This window comes from Cucumis melo, chromosome 9 (assembly GCF_025177605.1).
Source record: "Cucumis melo cultivar AY chromosome 9, USDA_Cmelo_AY_1.0, whole genome shotgun sequence".
NCBI classification, from domain to species: domain Eukaryota; kingdom Viridiplantae; phylum Streptophyta; class Magnoliopsida; order Cucurbitales; family Cucurbitaceae; genus Cucumis; species Cucumis melo.
This window is the reverse complement of record NC_066865.1, coordinates 20,357,859-20,375,524: the sequence shown is the minus strand read 5'-3', so window position 1 is coordinate 20,375,524 and position 17,666 is coordinate 20,357,859. Positions and strand designations below refer to the sequence as shown.

The 17,666-nt window shown below is 34.3% G+C and overlaps 1 protein-coding gene across 1 annotated transcript; it reads right to left on the bottom strand.

The window, feature by feature from the left end:
* Positions 1-10,845: 10,845 nt before the first annotated feature.
* LOC103504555 (DELLA protein GAIP-B) lies at positions 10,846-13,800 on the bottom strand. Its single transcript, XM_008468906.3, has one exon. It carries the CDS (start codon positions 13,157-13,159, stop codon positions 11,399-11,401), a length of 1,761 nt encoding a protein of 586 aa, XP_008467128.1. The 5' UTR covers positions 13,160-13,800; the 3' UTR covers positions 10,846-11,398.
* Between the last annotated feature and the right edge of the window lie 3,866 nt (positions 13,801-17,666).

Here is a 17,666-nt window from a genome sequence, read left to right as displayed (position 1 = left end):
GAATGGCGTCGAGGAAGAAGTAGGGCGTCATGATAGAGTTGCATCGTCTATCATGAACAAACCCTAGGCATCGATGAAGCAGCAGGGCGTCATGATAGAGTTGCATCGTCTATCATGAACAAACCCCAAACGTCGATGAAGCAGCAGGGCGTCATGATAGAGTTGCATCGTCTATCATGAACAAACCCCAGACGTTGGTAAAGCAGCAGAGCGTCATGATAGAGTTGCATCGTCTATCATGAACAAACCCCAGACGTTGGTAAAGCAGCAGGGCGTCATGATAGAGTTGCATCGTCTATCATGAACAAACCCCAGGCGTCGATGAAGCAGCAGGGCGTCATGATAGAGTTGCATCGTCTACCATGAACAAACCCCAGACGTCGGTAAAGCAGTAGGGCGTCAGGATAGAGTTGCATCGTCTATCATGAACAAACCCCAGACGTCGGTAAAGCAGTAGGGAGTCATGATAGAGTTGCATCGTCTATCATGAACAAACCCTAGGCATCGATGAAGAAGTAGGGCGTCATGATAGAGTTGCATCGTCTATCATGAACAAACCCTAGGCGTCGGTAAAGCAGTAGGGCGTCATGATAGAGTTGCATCGTCTATCATGAACAAACCCTAGGCATCGATGAAGAAGTAGGGCGTCATGATAGAGTTGCATCGTCTATCATGAACAAACCCCAGACGTTGGTAAAACAGCAGGGCGTCATGATAGAGTTGCATCGTCTATCATGAACAAACTCCAGACGTTGGTAAAACAGCAGGGCGTCATGATAGAGTTGCATCGTCTATCATGAACAAACCCTAGGCGTCGGTAAAGCAGCAGGGCGTCATGATAGAGTTGCATCGTCTATCATGAACAAACCCTAGGCGTCGGTAAAGCAGTAGGGCGTCATGATAGAGTTGCATCGTCTATCATGAACAAACCCTAGGCGTCGATGAAGAAGTAGGGCGTCATGATAGAGTTGCATCGTCTATCATGAACAAACCCCAGGCGTCGATTAAGCAGCAGGGCGTCATGATAGAGTTGCATCGTTTATCATGAACAAACCCCAGGCGTTGGTAAAGCAGCAGAGCGTCATGATAGAGTTGCATCCTCTATCATGAACAAACCCCAGACGTTGGTAAAGCAGCAGGGCGTCATGATAGAGTTGCATCGTCTATCATGAACAAACCCCAGGCGTCGATGAAGCAGCAGGGCGTCATGATAGAGTTGCATCGTCTACCATGAACAAACCCCAGACGTCGGTAAAGCAGTAGGGCGTCAGGATAGAGTTGCATCGTCTATCATGAACAAACCCCAGACGTCGGTAAAGCAGTAGGGAGTCATGATAGAGTTGCATCGTCTATCATGAACAAACCCTAGGCATCGATGAAGAAGTAGGGCGTCATGATAGAGTTGCATCGTCTATCATGAACAAACCCTAGGCGTCGGTAAAGCAGTAGGGCGTCATGATAGAGTTGCATCGTCTATCATGAACAAACCCTAGGCATCGATGAAGCAGCAGGGCGTCATGATAGAGTTGCATCGTCTATCATGAACAAACCCCAGGCGTCGATGAAGCAGCAGGGCGTCATGATAGAGTTGCATCGTCTACCATGAACAAACCCTAGGCATCGATGAAGAAGTAGGGCGTCATGATAGAGTTGCATCGTCTATCATGAACAAACCCCAGACGTTGATAAAACAGCAGGGCGTCATGATAGAGTTGCATCGTCTATCATGAACAAACCCTAGGCGTCGGTAAAGCAGCAGGGCGTCATGATAGAGTTGCATCGTCTATCATGAACAAACCCCAGGCGTTGGTAAAGCAGCAGAGCGTCATGATAGAGTTGCATCCTCTATCATGAACAAACCCCAGACGTTGGTAAAGCAGCAGGGCGTCATGATAGAGTTGCATCGTCTATCATGAACAAACCCCAGGCGTCGATTAAGCAGCAGGGCGTCATGATAGAGTTGCATCGTTTATCATGAACAAACCCCAGGCGTTGGTAAAGCAGCAGAGCGTCATGATAGAGTTGCATCCTCTATCATGAACAAACCCCAGACGTTGGTAAAGCAGCAGGGCGTCATGATAGAGTTGCATCGTCTATCATGAACAAACCCCAGGCGTCGATGAAGCAGCAGGGCGTCATGATAGAGTTGCATCGTCTATCATGAACAAACCCCAGGCGTCGATGAAGCAGCAGGGCGTCATGATAGAGTTGCATCGTCTACCATGAACAAACCCTAGGCGTCGAGGTCGTCATTAAAGAAGCAGGACATCAAGGAAACTTCATATATACTTGCATGAGACTGCAAAAAAAAAATCAACTTTGGTATAACTTCAAGTTGGTGCGAATCTAAAAATAAGAGTGAAAAAAAAACAAGAAAAGAAAAAAAAAGTTATAAAAAGAAAGTAATTAAAAAAAACTTGAAAAAAAATGTTAGAACAAAACAGTTTAAAAAAAATGAGAAAAGAAAACTTTTTCTAAAAATAGGAAACTAAAACAAATGTGTGTAAGTAAAAAAAAAAACAAAATTATTAAAAAAAACAAAATCATTGAAAAAAAAAAGAAGTAAAGAAAAGAAAAAAACGAAAAAAAAAAAGAGTTAAAAAAAGGACGGAAAGAAAAAAATGAAAATGAAATAAAAGTAAACAAAGAAAAAAAACTAAACTAAAAGAAGTGAAAATGTAAAAAAAAAAATATTATGTATATTGAAAAAAAAAAGACGAAAACGTGAAAAAAGAGGGGGGAAAGGTAATTGAAAAAAAAAAGAAAAGAAGTAAGAAAAAAAACGAAAATGAAAAAGAAAAGAAAAACAATATATATATATATAGAAAAGAAAAAAAAGAACAAAAAGAAATAAGAAAAGAAAAATAAAAGAAAAGAAAAGAAATCTTTCCAAAATTAAAAAAAAAAAAAGGTTTTTTTTTTCACTTCTTCAGCCCACCGTCCCTTTCTCTTCTCCCTCTGTGGTCTTCCTTACCAATTGAATGAAAAAACAAATCTGTTTTTTTCATCTATCACCTCTTCTCCCAAATCACGAAGAAAAAAAAAATAAAGCACATCGGATTTTTTTTTTCCTCCCAAAGAAAGAAAAAGAATTGGAGGATCAAACACATATGCAATGAAAAAAAAAGTTAGAGAAGATGAATTTGGGTGGATTTTGTTTGCAAGCTTCTTCCCTATTTATAAAGGATGGAAGGTAGCAAATCAAATCTTTTCTCAACAAACTAAATAAAAATATTCTTAACAAATAGTTAGATTAGGTGAGATTATAGGAGAGAATTCCTAGCCTCCTTTATTCTGTTTCTTTATTAAAAAAAAAAACTCCTCTATTGTTTTTTTTAAAGATTAATTAAGAAAAAAAAATAATAATGACATTTTTTTTTAAAAGCGTTAAAAAAAAATTTCAAGTCTTATCCCTCCCATATCCTCCTCATAATTAAACCTTAAAAAAAAAAAAAAAAAACACCTCAAGTCTTGGAAAAAAAAATTCCCCGATTTTCTTTTCTCATCTATTAAAAAAATGTTTAAATTTTATCCCAAATCATAAATGGATTTGAAATGAAGTAAAAAAAAATGGCAAACTTTTCAAATTTTATCCCAATTCGCTAAAAAAATTCAAATTAAGAGAATATGCAAAAAAAAAAAAAAAACTTTGACTTAAATTCATATTTCGATGAATTGGCAATATTCCAATTTTATAAATGTTAAGTCTCAATTCTTCCATTAAATTCATTGGTAAAAAAAAGAAAAAGTTCAATTTCATTCAAGTTTATTTTTGGCTATATTCCAAATTAAATAAATAAATAAATTGTGAATTAAAATCAAAATTCACTACAAATTTGATATTGGGTTGTATCAAAACTTCATTTTAATCAAACTTATGTCCAAACGCATAGTTTGATTAATTCGACATATTAACTGGAGCAAAAGTCAAGAACAAGATCACTTGTATTTTTTGTTTCAGCTTATCATTTTCGAGATTCATCCACCCATACACGTGTACAAATCTCGAAAAGGAGGCACTTGTTGAACAGAAAATTTTGACCAATTAAATCACGCCATGTCATCACAGCAAAATTGAGATAATTATAATTTGATTGGATTTGGTAGTCAAGTTTTCTCATATCCAACCTAGTTCAAACCCCTAAAAAAAATTGGGCCAAAGAAATAATGGACCCGAGCTTGCGCAAATAAGTGGGCCGAGTTCGAGCTCACCAAGCAAATGGATCCAAGCCCAAACCTATCGAGCAAATGGGTCCGAGCCCAAGCCTGTCAAGAAAACAGGTCCAAGCTCAAGCCCAATAAGTAGATGGGCCCAAGCCCAAACCCAACAAACAGATGGGCCCAGGCCTAAGCCCGCCCAACAAGCAAATGGGCTCAAGCCCACCTAAAGCCCATTGAGATTCTCTATAAATAGAGACCTTCTCATTCATTTTAGGGGACCTTTTGATTGAAGAGAAGAATCGAAGTTCTGAAGAATTGAAGACAAAAACTTCTGAAGACTAAAACTTCTGAAGACTCTCAAGACGTGCAAGTTATCATCAACCTCGAAATCATCCTTCTGAAAGATCGAAGACTTGGAAGATTAAACTTTCCTTGAATTCCAGAAGATTGAAGCTCGAATTGACTTGTAGTTACAACTTCTTGAAGATCGAAGACTACGAAGTTCTAAATTTTACTTTTTGTATTCGAGAGAAAGAATCAAAGGAGTAAATATTAGAGATTGTATCCACAATACATAAATCAATACAAAGTTCGATTCCACGAATTAAATTTCTCCTGAAATCTCGTGTGAACAGCTGTAATTATGTTTAAACATTTATTAAAGTGTATTTATTTTATTTTAGCTTAAGAAAGTAGCTTATGTTTTATGTGTATAAGGGTACTTTGGGGTTTTGCAAATTCTTATTTATTGTTTTTTTTTTCATTTTGTCATTTTAAAAAAAATGGGTTTGCTATTTTTCAAAATGACAATTTTAAAATTGCTATTCTTCTAGTTGCTCCTTAATTTTTCTTCATTTCAATTTTAGTTAACAATCAACAAAGATTGGTAAAACAATGCTTAGTTGTGATTTGGTTGTTTTTATTGTTTTATCTAATTTGAAGAATGTTATCGATTTATAATGACTTTGATTTGTTGAAAATTTGACGAAGATTATGTAATGAAAAGATTATGTTTAAAAATATTTCTATCCAAATATGATATACTTTTTAATTTGAATTAATATATTTTTAAATTACAAAAATTTATTATAAATTACAAAACGGGTGAATAACACTATAAGAGACGGGGGTACTTCCGACGCACAAAAACGTCGGGGAAAGTGAAAAAAACGTCGAAAAAGGATATGCCGACGTTTTTCACGACGTCGAGAGAAATGAATCGGGAGAGGCATTCTCGACGTCGTACCAACACGACGTCGGAAATACCTCTCCCAATGCCATGACATGCGTCAGCCAAAGTGACGTCGGGAGTTCCTCTCCCGACGGACCTTATGCCAACACATGACGCGGCATCGGGAATGTCTCTTCCGATGTTTTTTCCATACGTCTTTTGTGCGTTGGAAAACCCTTCCCCAACGTGTCTTATGCATCCTAGTCCCGAAGCTTCATTACGTCGGAAATTTCTTTTTATATATTTTTTTAAAATATATAATTTCTAATTTTTTTTCCCTAAAATATTTTGCTCGAACATTCACAACGACATTCGGATTGCTCAAATATTTTTCCCGATATTTTGGATTAAATTAAAAAAATTAATATAAATTAAGAAATTAAGAAATACAAACCCAAATAAAAAAAGTTTAAAATTAATAATACGAATAAGTTCAAAAAATATTAGTAAGTTTAATACAAAAAATGTAATTCTCATAATACAAAAAAAAAAAAAAACGCTTAGTAACGGCTGCAGGTTATTGATTTCACTTTTTAGTAGGCTTAGTAAATTTGCATTGTATACTGCCGATGCCACAGAGCTAGAAACTGAAAATAGCTTCACTACCAATGCCATGACTCGAACTCTTCCATGAGAAATTTTAATCCCAATCAGCACAAGTTACTATCAAGTAAACTACAAGATGGGGGACTCTTCTTCTAAGTAATGATGCTAAAAAGAAACAATGAATAAACATAAACTATAGCAAAAAAGAACATGATTGGACATTGGAGGAATTTCTTAAGAACAATAGTTCAGCAAGTATCAAGTGTTATAAATATCGCAAAGTCATAGTACCCGCTACAATACCAGAGATGAACATATCGAAGCTACAGTCTCTAGGTGTGTTGCTTCTGTTTTATTTGATGGGATGATGATTTCCTATAGGAACAAATTGCAGTTAGTTTTGCAAAGAGACTTATTGTAACTCTTAAATTATCGATTGACACAAAAGCTTAAAATGATGGATCAATACTCTAGCACTTGCCTCTCACTTGTGTGCTTGAAATTTGAAAGAAAAACCCAATAAGCAGAACTTAATGTTAAATGGAAAGTAAACGACGTTATTGACCCAAAAGCTTGAGTTAGAAGTGAAGGTAAAGTTAATATTATATCAACACCCTAACAATAACAAATAGGATGTCTAACCATATAGAGCAAATAAATAATAGCAATTAGTATTATATTTTACCATCCCCTATGGAAATGCAGTCAATGTCTTAATTGAATCCATCGATGAGTTAGCAACTTGTTCATTACAGTAGAAGAGAAAAAAATGAGAACCTCACACGTAACTCCACAGCAAGCTAAAAACAGATGAAATCCATAAATTCGAGATCTAAGAAAACTTGGGAAAAAAAATTCTTCAATGTTGGGGAATTAACAAACTGAAGGTAGAACACTAAAAGAACAACTTCATTTGCTCCAATTTTCATGGCTTTAATTAGATCATGTGTGTTGCTTATGAGTTTGATAAGGTAAGTGGTGCTTAGCAGGGAATGGTAAGGGGTCAAGATCAAATCCTACATCCTAGGTTTGTCAATCATAGAACTCAATTATGTAATAGTTAACAATAATTACAAAATGTTCCAAATATACAAGAGAAGTGTATATTGCATCCATAATACAACAACTTTTCTAATGACTCAAGAAAGAATCGTTATGTATAGTCTCAATAGACTTGGGGTAAAGGTTTAAGCAGAAAAACTTGATGTTCCAATACCACAACAAACTCAATATCATTCATAATTTAATCTACAATCATCAGTATGTTGAACCTGCACCAACAAACTAAACCTCTCCCTCCAATTCAATTTTCAATTTAACTATAAATCCTAAACCCTAAACCCTTTAAATTTCAATTCAACAACAAATTACACACATTCTATACAAAAATACATTTAACAAACAAAAATCTATTCCATAACAAAATCCTAAAACAATTTTCTTAAAAAAAAAACCCTAAAACTTACATTTAAACTAAACAAAATTTATATTTAAACTTACCTAAGGTGGCAGACGGCGGCAGAACGGTGAGGGACGGCGGCGGGGACGACAACGACTACGGAATGGACGGCGGCGAGCTACGAACGACAACGAATCTTTGTTTCTCTCTTCTCCCTTTCCCTTTCGTTTTAAGTTTTGTGTAAAACAGAACTGAAACGTTTATAAATAGGATCTTCCGACGCAGCACGAAAACGTCGAGGGATCCCCTTTATGGCATCGGGAATAAGGGTATTCCCGACGCGTATTAAAAAGTTTTCCCGACGCGCAATAGTGCGTCGGGAAAACCCCTTATTCCCGACGCACTGTGCATGGCGTCGGGAATAAGGTGTATTTTAAATTTAATTTGGCCTTATTCGCGATGTCGTTTGGCCGACGCGTGTTTGACGTGTCGGGAATACCCTTTTTCCCGATGCCACTCCCGACACATTGTGCGTGGCATCAGGAATAGGTTTTCTCCGATGCGGCTTTCACGACGCGTATGTCTGACGTCGGGAATACCCTTATTCCCGATGTTCTTTGTGTCGACGTCCTTTTTGGCGTCGGGAAAGCCTCAATTTCTTGTAATGTAGATATTACAATGACTATTTTACTCTTTTTTCTTTATTAATTTATTACAAAGGTTAACGAAGGATGACTTGAATCATTTGGGTTCTTACTTTGCGAGGGTCGTGTGGATTTAATTTTTAGGTAGCGGATCAAAGATTTGTGTGATGATCAAAGAGTTCCTCTTACATCCACCTCTCAACATATATTAGGATAGACATCAATCAGTTCCACAAATCTTGAAAGACTAAAATTATAAATTTCTGTATTTTGCATATATCTTCTCTGACATTTTGTTTAGATTGGATGTATTCAAATTTAAATCAACTTCTTGAGATTTAGTTGAAAGTACTTTGAAATTCAAAAGAAATCTTGTTAATTACAGTATATATATATATAAAAAAAAAAAACCTTTATTGGGGAAGAGTAAAAAATTACTAATGATAATAAATAAATAAAAGATGCAATTGGGTTCCCTAAAATATTAAAATACTTATAGTTTGATTTAAGTATTCTCTGAGTTTAGATCCAAAATCATATTTTAAATCAAATAATGGAGAGGGTTTAATGTTGCCTTAATATAATCCAAGTTGTATTTGAATATATTATATGTTGATAGTTGTGATTAAGATGCTCTTATACTCATATAACTTATCAATTGAAATCATTTACCACTTTTCAAATCAATTTTTTTAATATAAAATTAACTTGGTGAGAAAATTTTAATTATAATCACCAGACTCCCTGGGGAATATTTAGTAAACAATTGAAATTTTGCAAAACATATCTTATTTAGTTGCTTATAAGTTTAATCCTTCTATGGGTTATGGGTAAAAGTTGTTATGTTCTTGGGGAAAAAAAAAAGGAGTTTTAGCTATACATTTAATTTCAAATGATTCCAAATTGAAACAGTTAAAACTTATATTAACTCAGTGGTATGAGTAGTGTAATATTTTGAGCACTCCAATGGAAGATTTTTGTGTAATTATAAAATTTATAGTTCCTAATTTTTTTTCTTCAATAATTTATCGTGGCCTCTAGCATGATGTACACCAAGTCCATTTAAAGCTGGCTTGGTTCTCTATAAATAATGAAGTAGTGGATCCTCTCACACTCAATAGACACACAAGATCACCTAAACCAACATGTTTTGATATGGTAGCAGTGGAGTTAATTAAAATTGATTGGTATAAAAAGCAGTCAAAGATTCAAATTCTGGCATTTAATTAATTACTGAAAACAAAAGTAAAAAGTAAAGTTGTTGATGAGATTCATTGTGAAGCTTCTTGAATTATATGATTAAAAAATGTATGGAAAGCATGTGCGAATACCAATATGAGTTTCATTTTGAAATTTATATGAGTTGATGCATATTGATTTGGGTGCCTCCTCCTGTCTGGACAAATCCCTTCAAACAAATTTATTTTTTATTTCTTCCTTTCTCGAAATTCTTTAAATATTCATCAATTATAATTCCTTCTTTTTTTCTCTCTCTCTCTCTCTATATATATATATATATATTAAATTCAATTACATTTATGTTAAAAATTAGGTCCTTATTTTCACGTGTTAACAACAATAAATTTATAGTTTAGAGAGAAGAGTTATTCAAAACAACAAAAAATGCTCTAATGTAATTGTTAGAAAAGGAGAAGAAACCTGAAAGTTCAAGTTCCACACGATTATGCATTTATAAGAAGAATAAGATGAAATTTATCATTTCTTTTTAGTATTAGCTTTTGTCTTACCCAAATAATGACTCAATGATTATCTATCTTAAAATCATATTTCATTTTGTCTAAATTCACCTTTTGAAAAGTTCTAAAAAAAGGTCAACAAAATTTAGCTCAAGCTCAAACAACATTTGAGTGTACTAGTAATTATAATGTTTATGATTTGAATTCCCCAATTCCAACCGTGAATTGTGATACTCCAAAGGAAAAAAAAAAAGAATTCTAACAAAGAATTCTTTGCTTTTAATGGTTGATGGGTAAAAAAGTAAAGGTATAATAAAAACAATAAGAGCCAAAATTAAGTAAATGCATCAGCTAAAGTTAAATATTTGCTTGTATAATTATACAATTTGGAAAGTCAAAAGATGGAAAGTTGAGATCGGTTATTATGGTTTAAAGTACAGGAAAGTAAAGAAGGGTTATATTTTCATTATATTATATTTAATTGAATGATTAAAGAAAGCGTTTAATTAATCAGTTTGGTTTCTCTCTTTTTCAAAACTTTTGATCTTCCATTGAATTTAATGGCTCTAGATCCTAAGTTAGAAAGCGACTAATCAAATAATTCAACACTTTTTCTTTCTAAAAAAATCTCTTTTCCTTTCTTGTGTGTTCCTACTTTTCTTTTATCAAATTGTTGCGAGAAAATTGAACTCTAGTAAATAATTAAAACTCTTGTCAAAATTACGACAGTTATTTATAATGTTTGGTCATAAATTTATATCTGTGTATCAACTATATTAAGCTTCCATTTCAATAGGATCACACGAGGAATAAGATTTGCTTAGGTTTTATAGGTTTGCTACAAATTGATGCAATTATTATGACAATGAATTGATGCCGAAACGTAACGATGATTATCACACTAACAATAACCAAACACATGTTGATAGATGATTTGAGGTGTATATTAAGGATGAATTAAGAAGAAAATGAAGTAAATTTGAATAGAAAGGTGAAGTTTTAAAGGCCAATAAATGAATTAAGTAAAAATTAGAAACCAGTTAATGACATGTATAGAGAATTGGTGTTAAAAAATGAATAATAAAGAAAGTACATGAGTGTAGTCTGCAGGTGTTAGTAAAATTTCAGTGCAAGAGGGAAACAGAATGGGAAATTCAAAGCCAAAAGTAGAAAGAAACTGAGTGTTTGTAATAATAAATAAAGAAAAAGCTGAGATTGTTGAACACAACCTCTTCTCTGCCTTCCTTTTACATCATTCAAACACAAATGCCCTCTTTGCCGCTCCAAATTTCTCAACTTTTTTTTTTTTTTTACCTTACCCTTTTGCCTTTTATTACTACTAATAATCTAATAAAATTCCACATAATAATAACATATATATAGTACTGTTGAATAAACATAAATAAATACATAATTTCTTTCTTTCTTTTTTTTTTTTTTGGAAATTTACCATTGAAAATTACAAAAGAGCCCTGGGATATCCACCAAAAAAAGGAAAGAAAAAAAAAAAAAAAAGACTGACAGGCAAAAGTGAAAGGTGAGGGTGAAAGGCACATTTGCTAGTGGTGGGTCACCCTTGTCAAGGTGACAGACAGTGAGATAAGGTTTCTCCTTTGTTATTGCCATTCACTGTTTCATTCGGGTGAGGTAAAAATGAGGGGAATTTTGACTCGACCTCAGTTCACTGAGTTGACCCGGATCGTCCTGGTGGTGTTTTGACTCAGTGAGCGACCACCGAGTTGTTGCCGAGTTTCCAAGCGGAGGTGGCTATGAGGGGGCGAGTGTGCCATCCTAGCATTAGTGATCCGTTGTTCTCTTCCACACGGTAGCCTTCTCCACTGCCGAATAGGGCGAGGAGCATGCTAGCTTGTTTGAATGCGTTTGAGCCGAGATGGATGGGTTCGAACCCTGCGGAGGATAACCGAGTTTGCCACTGGGTTAAGGTCTCGTGGCGTTCGACACGGTCGGCACCTTCACAAGCCACGACGTTGCAAATTTGCTTTCCGAGGTACATTTCGGACATGATTTTGTCCTGGTTGTTGGGGGAGCCTTCCAACGAGTCAAAAAGCGTTGAGTAGTAATGGAGTGACTCAGTGAACCGGTCCACGAAAACCGGACCGTTGTGATTCGCTTCTTGCTCCACCACCGTCATGATCTCCGGCTTCATCTGCTTCACCACCGACAGAACCTTTTCAAGGGCGCCAGGCCGAGCCAGGAGCTTATGTAACTCGAATACTGAGTTCACTACCACCGATTCAACCTCGCTCGGTCGGAGCTCCAGCATCGACGCATCTAGATCTGCTAAACTATTCGCCACAAATCCTCTGTACTCGAAGTCCACATGGATAGCTTCGGCTAATTCAGCCAGTTTCCAGCCTACTTCTTGGAGGTAATCTGAGTTATCCGGCGCCGGAGGACCAATTCCGGTGAGACGAAAGGCTGGAGGACCGTTCGGCCGTAGAGCTAGGGCTTGAATCAGAGCTGGCCATTGCATCCCTCGGTTCATGGAGAAATCGATTACGTGAACACGTTTCTTCCCCTCGAAGGCTTCGAGAATCGCTTGATTCGCGGTGAAATGCGCGAATTTCAGATAGGGACAACTCTCGTAGAAATGCATCTGAAGCCTATCGGACACTGAATGATCAAGGGGATTCTCAGGGCAGAGCCTGTAGATTCGGCGTGCCAACGCTTCAGCGAAGAACGTGGCGACCTTCCTCATCGCTCCTGCTTGAGAAACCGCCAAGTAACCGATTCTCTTCACCAGAGCCTCCGCTATATTCAGATTGTTCTGCTGTACGGCTTCGGCGCAAGCCATCAACGCATGAACCAGTTGAATTCCGTTCTCCTGCGAATCGACGAGGACGACAGGACGAGTTACAGAATCAGAAGCCCCAATCGCCGAGGTAGAGAACACATCTGAGTCCGACTCGGAAGATTTCAAACGTTTATTCTCTCTCGGTGAATAAATCGCACTGCTCGTGATAGCTTTAAGGTCGTAATCAGAACTCGAAGATTCCTCGAAAATCCGGCTGCTAGTTTGCCGTTGAGGGTCGTAATCAATGGAAGTGATGGTGGAGGATTCCGCCGGAGCTAAAAAGGAAGAATCATCCAGCTGCGAAGGAGGTGGCGGCGTCGCAAAATTAGGCATCGGATGAAGCTCCGTGAGCATACTTTCAAGCCAAGTAGACAGATCAGAGGGATTATAATGAACAGTATCAAAAGCAAGATGAGAAAGACCAGTATCCTGAACTTGACACATAGCTTCTTCAAGTTGTTCAAGCTTCTGAGCAACATCCGCCATGTCCGAGGACTTAACCTTATAACCCAAAACAGCAAGAAGCTCATCCATTCCTCCATCGAGCTGGGCTTCCTCTTCCCAGAGCTTAGCCTTACCGGTGTTCAAAAAACTCTCCCCATTAGGGACGGCAGCCATGGAAGGGGGCTCCGGACGTGGATGAAGATGGTGATGCTCCCTCTTCATCTTGATTCACAACAACGGCGGAAAAGAAAATTGGGTTGTCTAAGGCGGTAGAGAGTGGGTAGAAAACTGGGATGAACAAGAGAAAGGGAAAGAGAATCAAAAACTTAGAAAATGAAAAATGGTGTGAACCGGCATCTTCTGAAATGATTGAATCACCTTCTCCCGGCCTGTTCTGCCCTACATAACAAGAAGGAGACCAATTGACCCAAACAGTCCCTTCCCCCCGTCAACGTCATTTCTAACGTCCGTTAAATTTATAAGAACCACCCCTCACTTAAACCAGCCGTCCATTCGACGCCGTTAACACACGCCGTTTAGCCTTGCAATCCTCGCCCAACTCTTTCTTTTTCTTTCTTTCTTTCTTTCTTTTTTTAAATAATTAAATTATTCCTAAATTTCGGGGGAGGGGGGAATGAAAAAATAATACCATTCAACCTCAAGTCATTTTATTTTTCAATTTCTAGACTACTTGGATAAGATCTTCTATTAAATTTATAAACATGACGTAGAAGTTTTATTATTTCAAGTACATTGAGAGAATCAAACACCTTCGTCCTAAGTTCACTTAAAAATAACGAGAAAATAACTTGAGATAATTCTGTTAGAGAAGATCTTATCATTTTATGGTTTGAAGTAAATTATATATTATTTATTTATTTATTTTGGAAGGGTTTAAAATGGATGAAGATGAATGGGCCGAGGGCCCACTTGTATTCTGACGAAAGAGGCCCAACTGAGCTGACACAGCGCACTACGGGGATGCCCCCACACCGTTACCATACCTTGAAAAGCCGTTTTTTTTTTTTTTTCTTCTTTAAAGTTACGGTAGTACAACCTGTACTGGATTCCAGTCTCCCCCTTCTGATTATTACACGTGTTACTACTCTATCCCGTGGGCCCCCCTCCTCCTCACTTTCCTTTCTTCTAACTTCCCAACTTTTACTCTTCCCCATTTTCTTATCTTCATTTTCACCCTATCCCTATAACCAAACATTTAACTTTGAATCAATGATTCTAATACTCATATCAATGTTACAACATCCTGTAATGTTATTGAATTTCTACTTATTAGGTCTTCTATATGTTTCAAACTCACAAGTGAGAAAGATTTTAAGTTATATATGTGCAATAAAATACAATACAAGTGGTATATGCTCGAATATACTATACATCAATTTTTATTTTAATAAAAATAAATGGTGAGGTTTTTAATTTGGTTCCTTGTCCAAGAGCAAAGTTCCATTTAATATTTATGGAATCATACCTCAAAATTACAACCATATATATGCTTAGAATACTGATATCTATAAAGTGGGGATGCACCAATCTCCACAAATAAGATTCCTTTTTTCTTTTTTTTTTCATACCAATCCTCTTCTTGCCCTCTTTACAAGTATTGGTCTCTCTATATCTCTAAAAGTTGACACCTATGTATCTGTCTATCTATACCCCTAATTCGATTTAGAGCTCATGTGAATTGACTATCCTATCAAAAAAGTTTTAAATATATAAATACCTACATGTTTTATAGATTTTATTACTTTCTAATTTGAGTTCTAAGTTTCTAACTCAAGTGGGCAAACACGAGCCACCTTGTCAAATTTGTTTGGTTTTTTCTTCTTTTTATACTTCAATTTGACGTGGTTGTTTGATGTTTAAGTTTTGAGGGTGTTTTGAATTTCAAATGCTTTAATTTGTTTCAATTTTGGTTTATAGATTTAGGAGAACTAATGTTAACTATTTGAGTTTTACTATTATAAAACTAGTTTTTAAATTTCATTTCATTTTTATTTTAAATAAGTATTAGACATTAATGTCAAAAATTGAAATGACTCTCCTTTTTATATATAAATTTGAGGTTAAAAATGTAAATATTGAAATTCTGAGGTTATCGTTGCTAAAATTGAAACATTTTGAAACCTAGTAACTTCTTTGATATCGATCCCAAAATTTACAAAGTAAAAGTATAACTTCTTTAGAACTTATGAACTAAATGAAAATTAAACCCAATGGTACTTCAACTAAAAAACCCTTCTTTATTATTGTTTTTTTTTTTAATAAAAATAATTTAGTCTTTGTTCGAGGAGTTAGATTAGTTATTAAAATTTACAGTTATTATAGTTTATAAATTATAATAGTATGTTTGTATGAGGTGAAGACTACATAATTCGAGTTTAGGTTTTTTCTATTAATTTTTATTCTAAAAGTAATCGTATCTTAAATATCATAATTTATCAACCATATAAATAAGCTGATCTTATTTTTCTATTTTGTGTATACTTCAGCCTCAACTAATTAAGACATACACTTATAATCAAAATAAGATAATAAATTTTAAATTTTAGGACACTCAAAATCATTCGATTAATAAAATTGTGTCTCAAATTTTCAAACCCAAGTAGACTATTATATTTCATATGTTAAGTAACATTCTATTTTAATCTAAAATTACTTATCATTATGAGTTTTTGAAGTTAATTTTGTATAAAAATGGTTAAATAATAGAAAAATAAGAAAGAACACTTTAGGTAAATAGTAAATATCTTACCAAAACTTTTTAATTCGAAGGTTAATTAAAAGTCAATTCTTTTTATCTTCAAATAGAGAGAAAAAAAAAAAGAAGAAGAACAAATTGTATTAAAAAGTTAATAATAAACTAATAACAAATACTATTTTGAAAAAGTTTCAAACCTAAATAAATACAATTTAAATATTTAAATATTTATATTATCAAAATTAACTTGAGGATTAAAAACATTTTTTACGGTAAATTTAAAAGTAGAAAAAGCTTGATTTTAATTATTATAAAACAACTCTTGAATATGTTGGTTGGTCGGTTTTATTTTTAATTCATAACTTTTAAGCATATTATATTTGTCTCAATATTTGTATAAATAATTAATTTTATTATATTTGTAAATATTTTCGATCATTTTGTAATTTTAAATAATTATCAACTTGACATATGCTACATTATATATTTATTTACCTTAACAAATATTAAATATCTTTTTTTAGTTTTTTAGTTTGTTACTGTATTCGGGTGTATTTACCTCAACTTTGATCCCTCTTTGAGTGATCCTGATCAGGTTGGTAGATTCAGCTGGGTAGTTTGTGACTTTTTGGGATCTCTCATTCTTGCCGAATGTGAGAAAGTTCTCTCCATAGGTGTGGCCTATCAACATTTTGAAGCTCTCACCATGCTTCATGGTTTGCATGCCCTCATTGACTCTTTTTGTGAGGTGTTCCCTTCCTGACTATTACTTAGTTGATTGATTCTTTATCCATGTGTTTGTGGATTTTACGGAGTTTTCAAGTTTTGTGGAGTATATTTTGACCTTAGCTTTATTTGATTGTGTTCTTTGTTTCATATGGTGCCCTTGATTTGCAAACGAGTTGGCTCATTATTTGGCTAGAACTTTCTTAGTGCATGTCAATAAGATGAATTGCTTTAATTTGTCCCCTCTCCTTCTAACTATGTTGATGAAGGTGGGGGTACTCTGTCTCTGTTTCGATCCTGGATTGGCTCCCTCTCAACCTTGTTGAGTATGACTGTGTTGCTAGTTAGTTGAATATTTTTTTTTTAAAAGTGTATTTAGGAATGGGTAAAAGCATTTTTGTAGAATTATGTTATTTAATACAATAATTATAAAAAGATTGGTAGGTTGTAGATCATTAGTTCTAAGAGAGGGTACATATTCATTCTAATCATCGTTAAGCTAAATTTAACTCTTTATCACTATTTGAGTAGAAATATTTGAAATAAAGAACAATAGACAATTGTTTAAAAATAAAAATTAATAAGAAACATAATGAAGTTTAATTAAGACACAAATTAACCCTCAAATAATTTTGTCAAAATTCCCTAACGCAACAAAAATCTAGCTCTAATGTTAGCTTTGTTTTGAAAGTTTGTCAATTTTATTTACAATGTAAATCTATTATATAATTCAATGAACAATTTTTCCAAAGAAAACTTACGAGAATTAATATGCAACAATTTTTATAAAAAATACAAAACTGAACAAGATTTGAATTAATTCAAAGTTAATTAAAAATTTTAGAGTAAAAACTTATATGACTCGGTAAGAAAAGGGATAATATTTTTTAATAAATTATAAAAAATGCACTTAAACATGTACTTTGTTTCAATTAAAAAAGAACTTCAAGAAAAAAAAATTATAATCCCTTGTCATTCATTAGTTTTTAATTATTTATAATTTACGAGACTCATATAAAATTAATTCTTCTTTTCTTCATTTGAGTGTTAAATAAATTAAATCAAAGTATATAGTTTACCGATTATTGAACTTTTGACCTTTTAATTTCTTTTTTTAGCATTAGGTCAGTACATAATGGTAAAAATATTTTTTTAAAGAGATCAAATGTTTTTTTTATTAATAGAGTATTTTTGAATGATGAAGCATAACACTTTTGAAATAATTTAGCCTTCTTTTTTCCTCCATAATTAAAATAAAAAAAGTTAATTAAATTCCTATGAATATAA

Coding starts and splice junctions, on each gene's coding strand:
- LOC103504555 (XM_008468906.3), bottom strand. CDS start 13,159: ATGAAGAGGGAGCATCACCATCTTCATCCACGTCCGGAGCCCCCTTCC.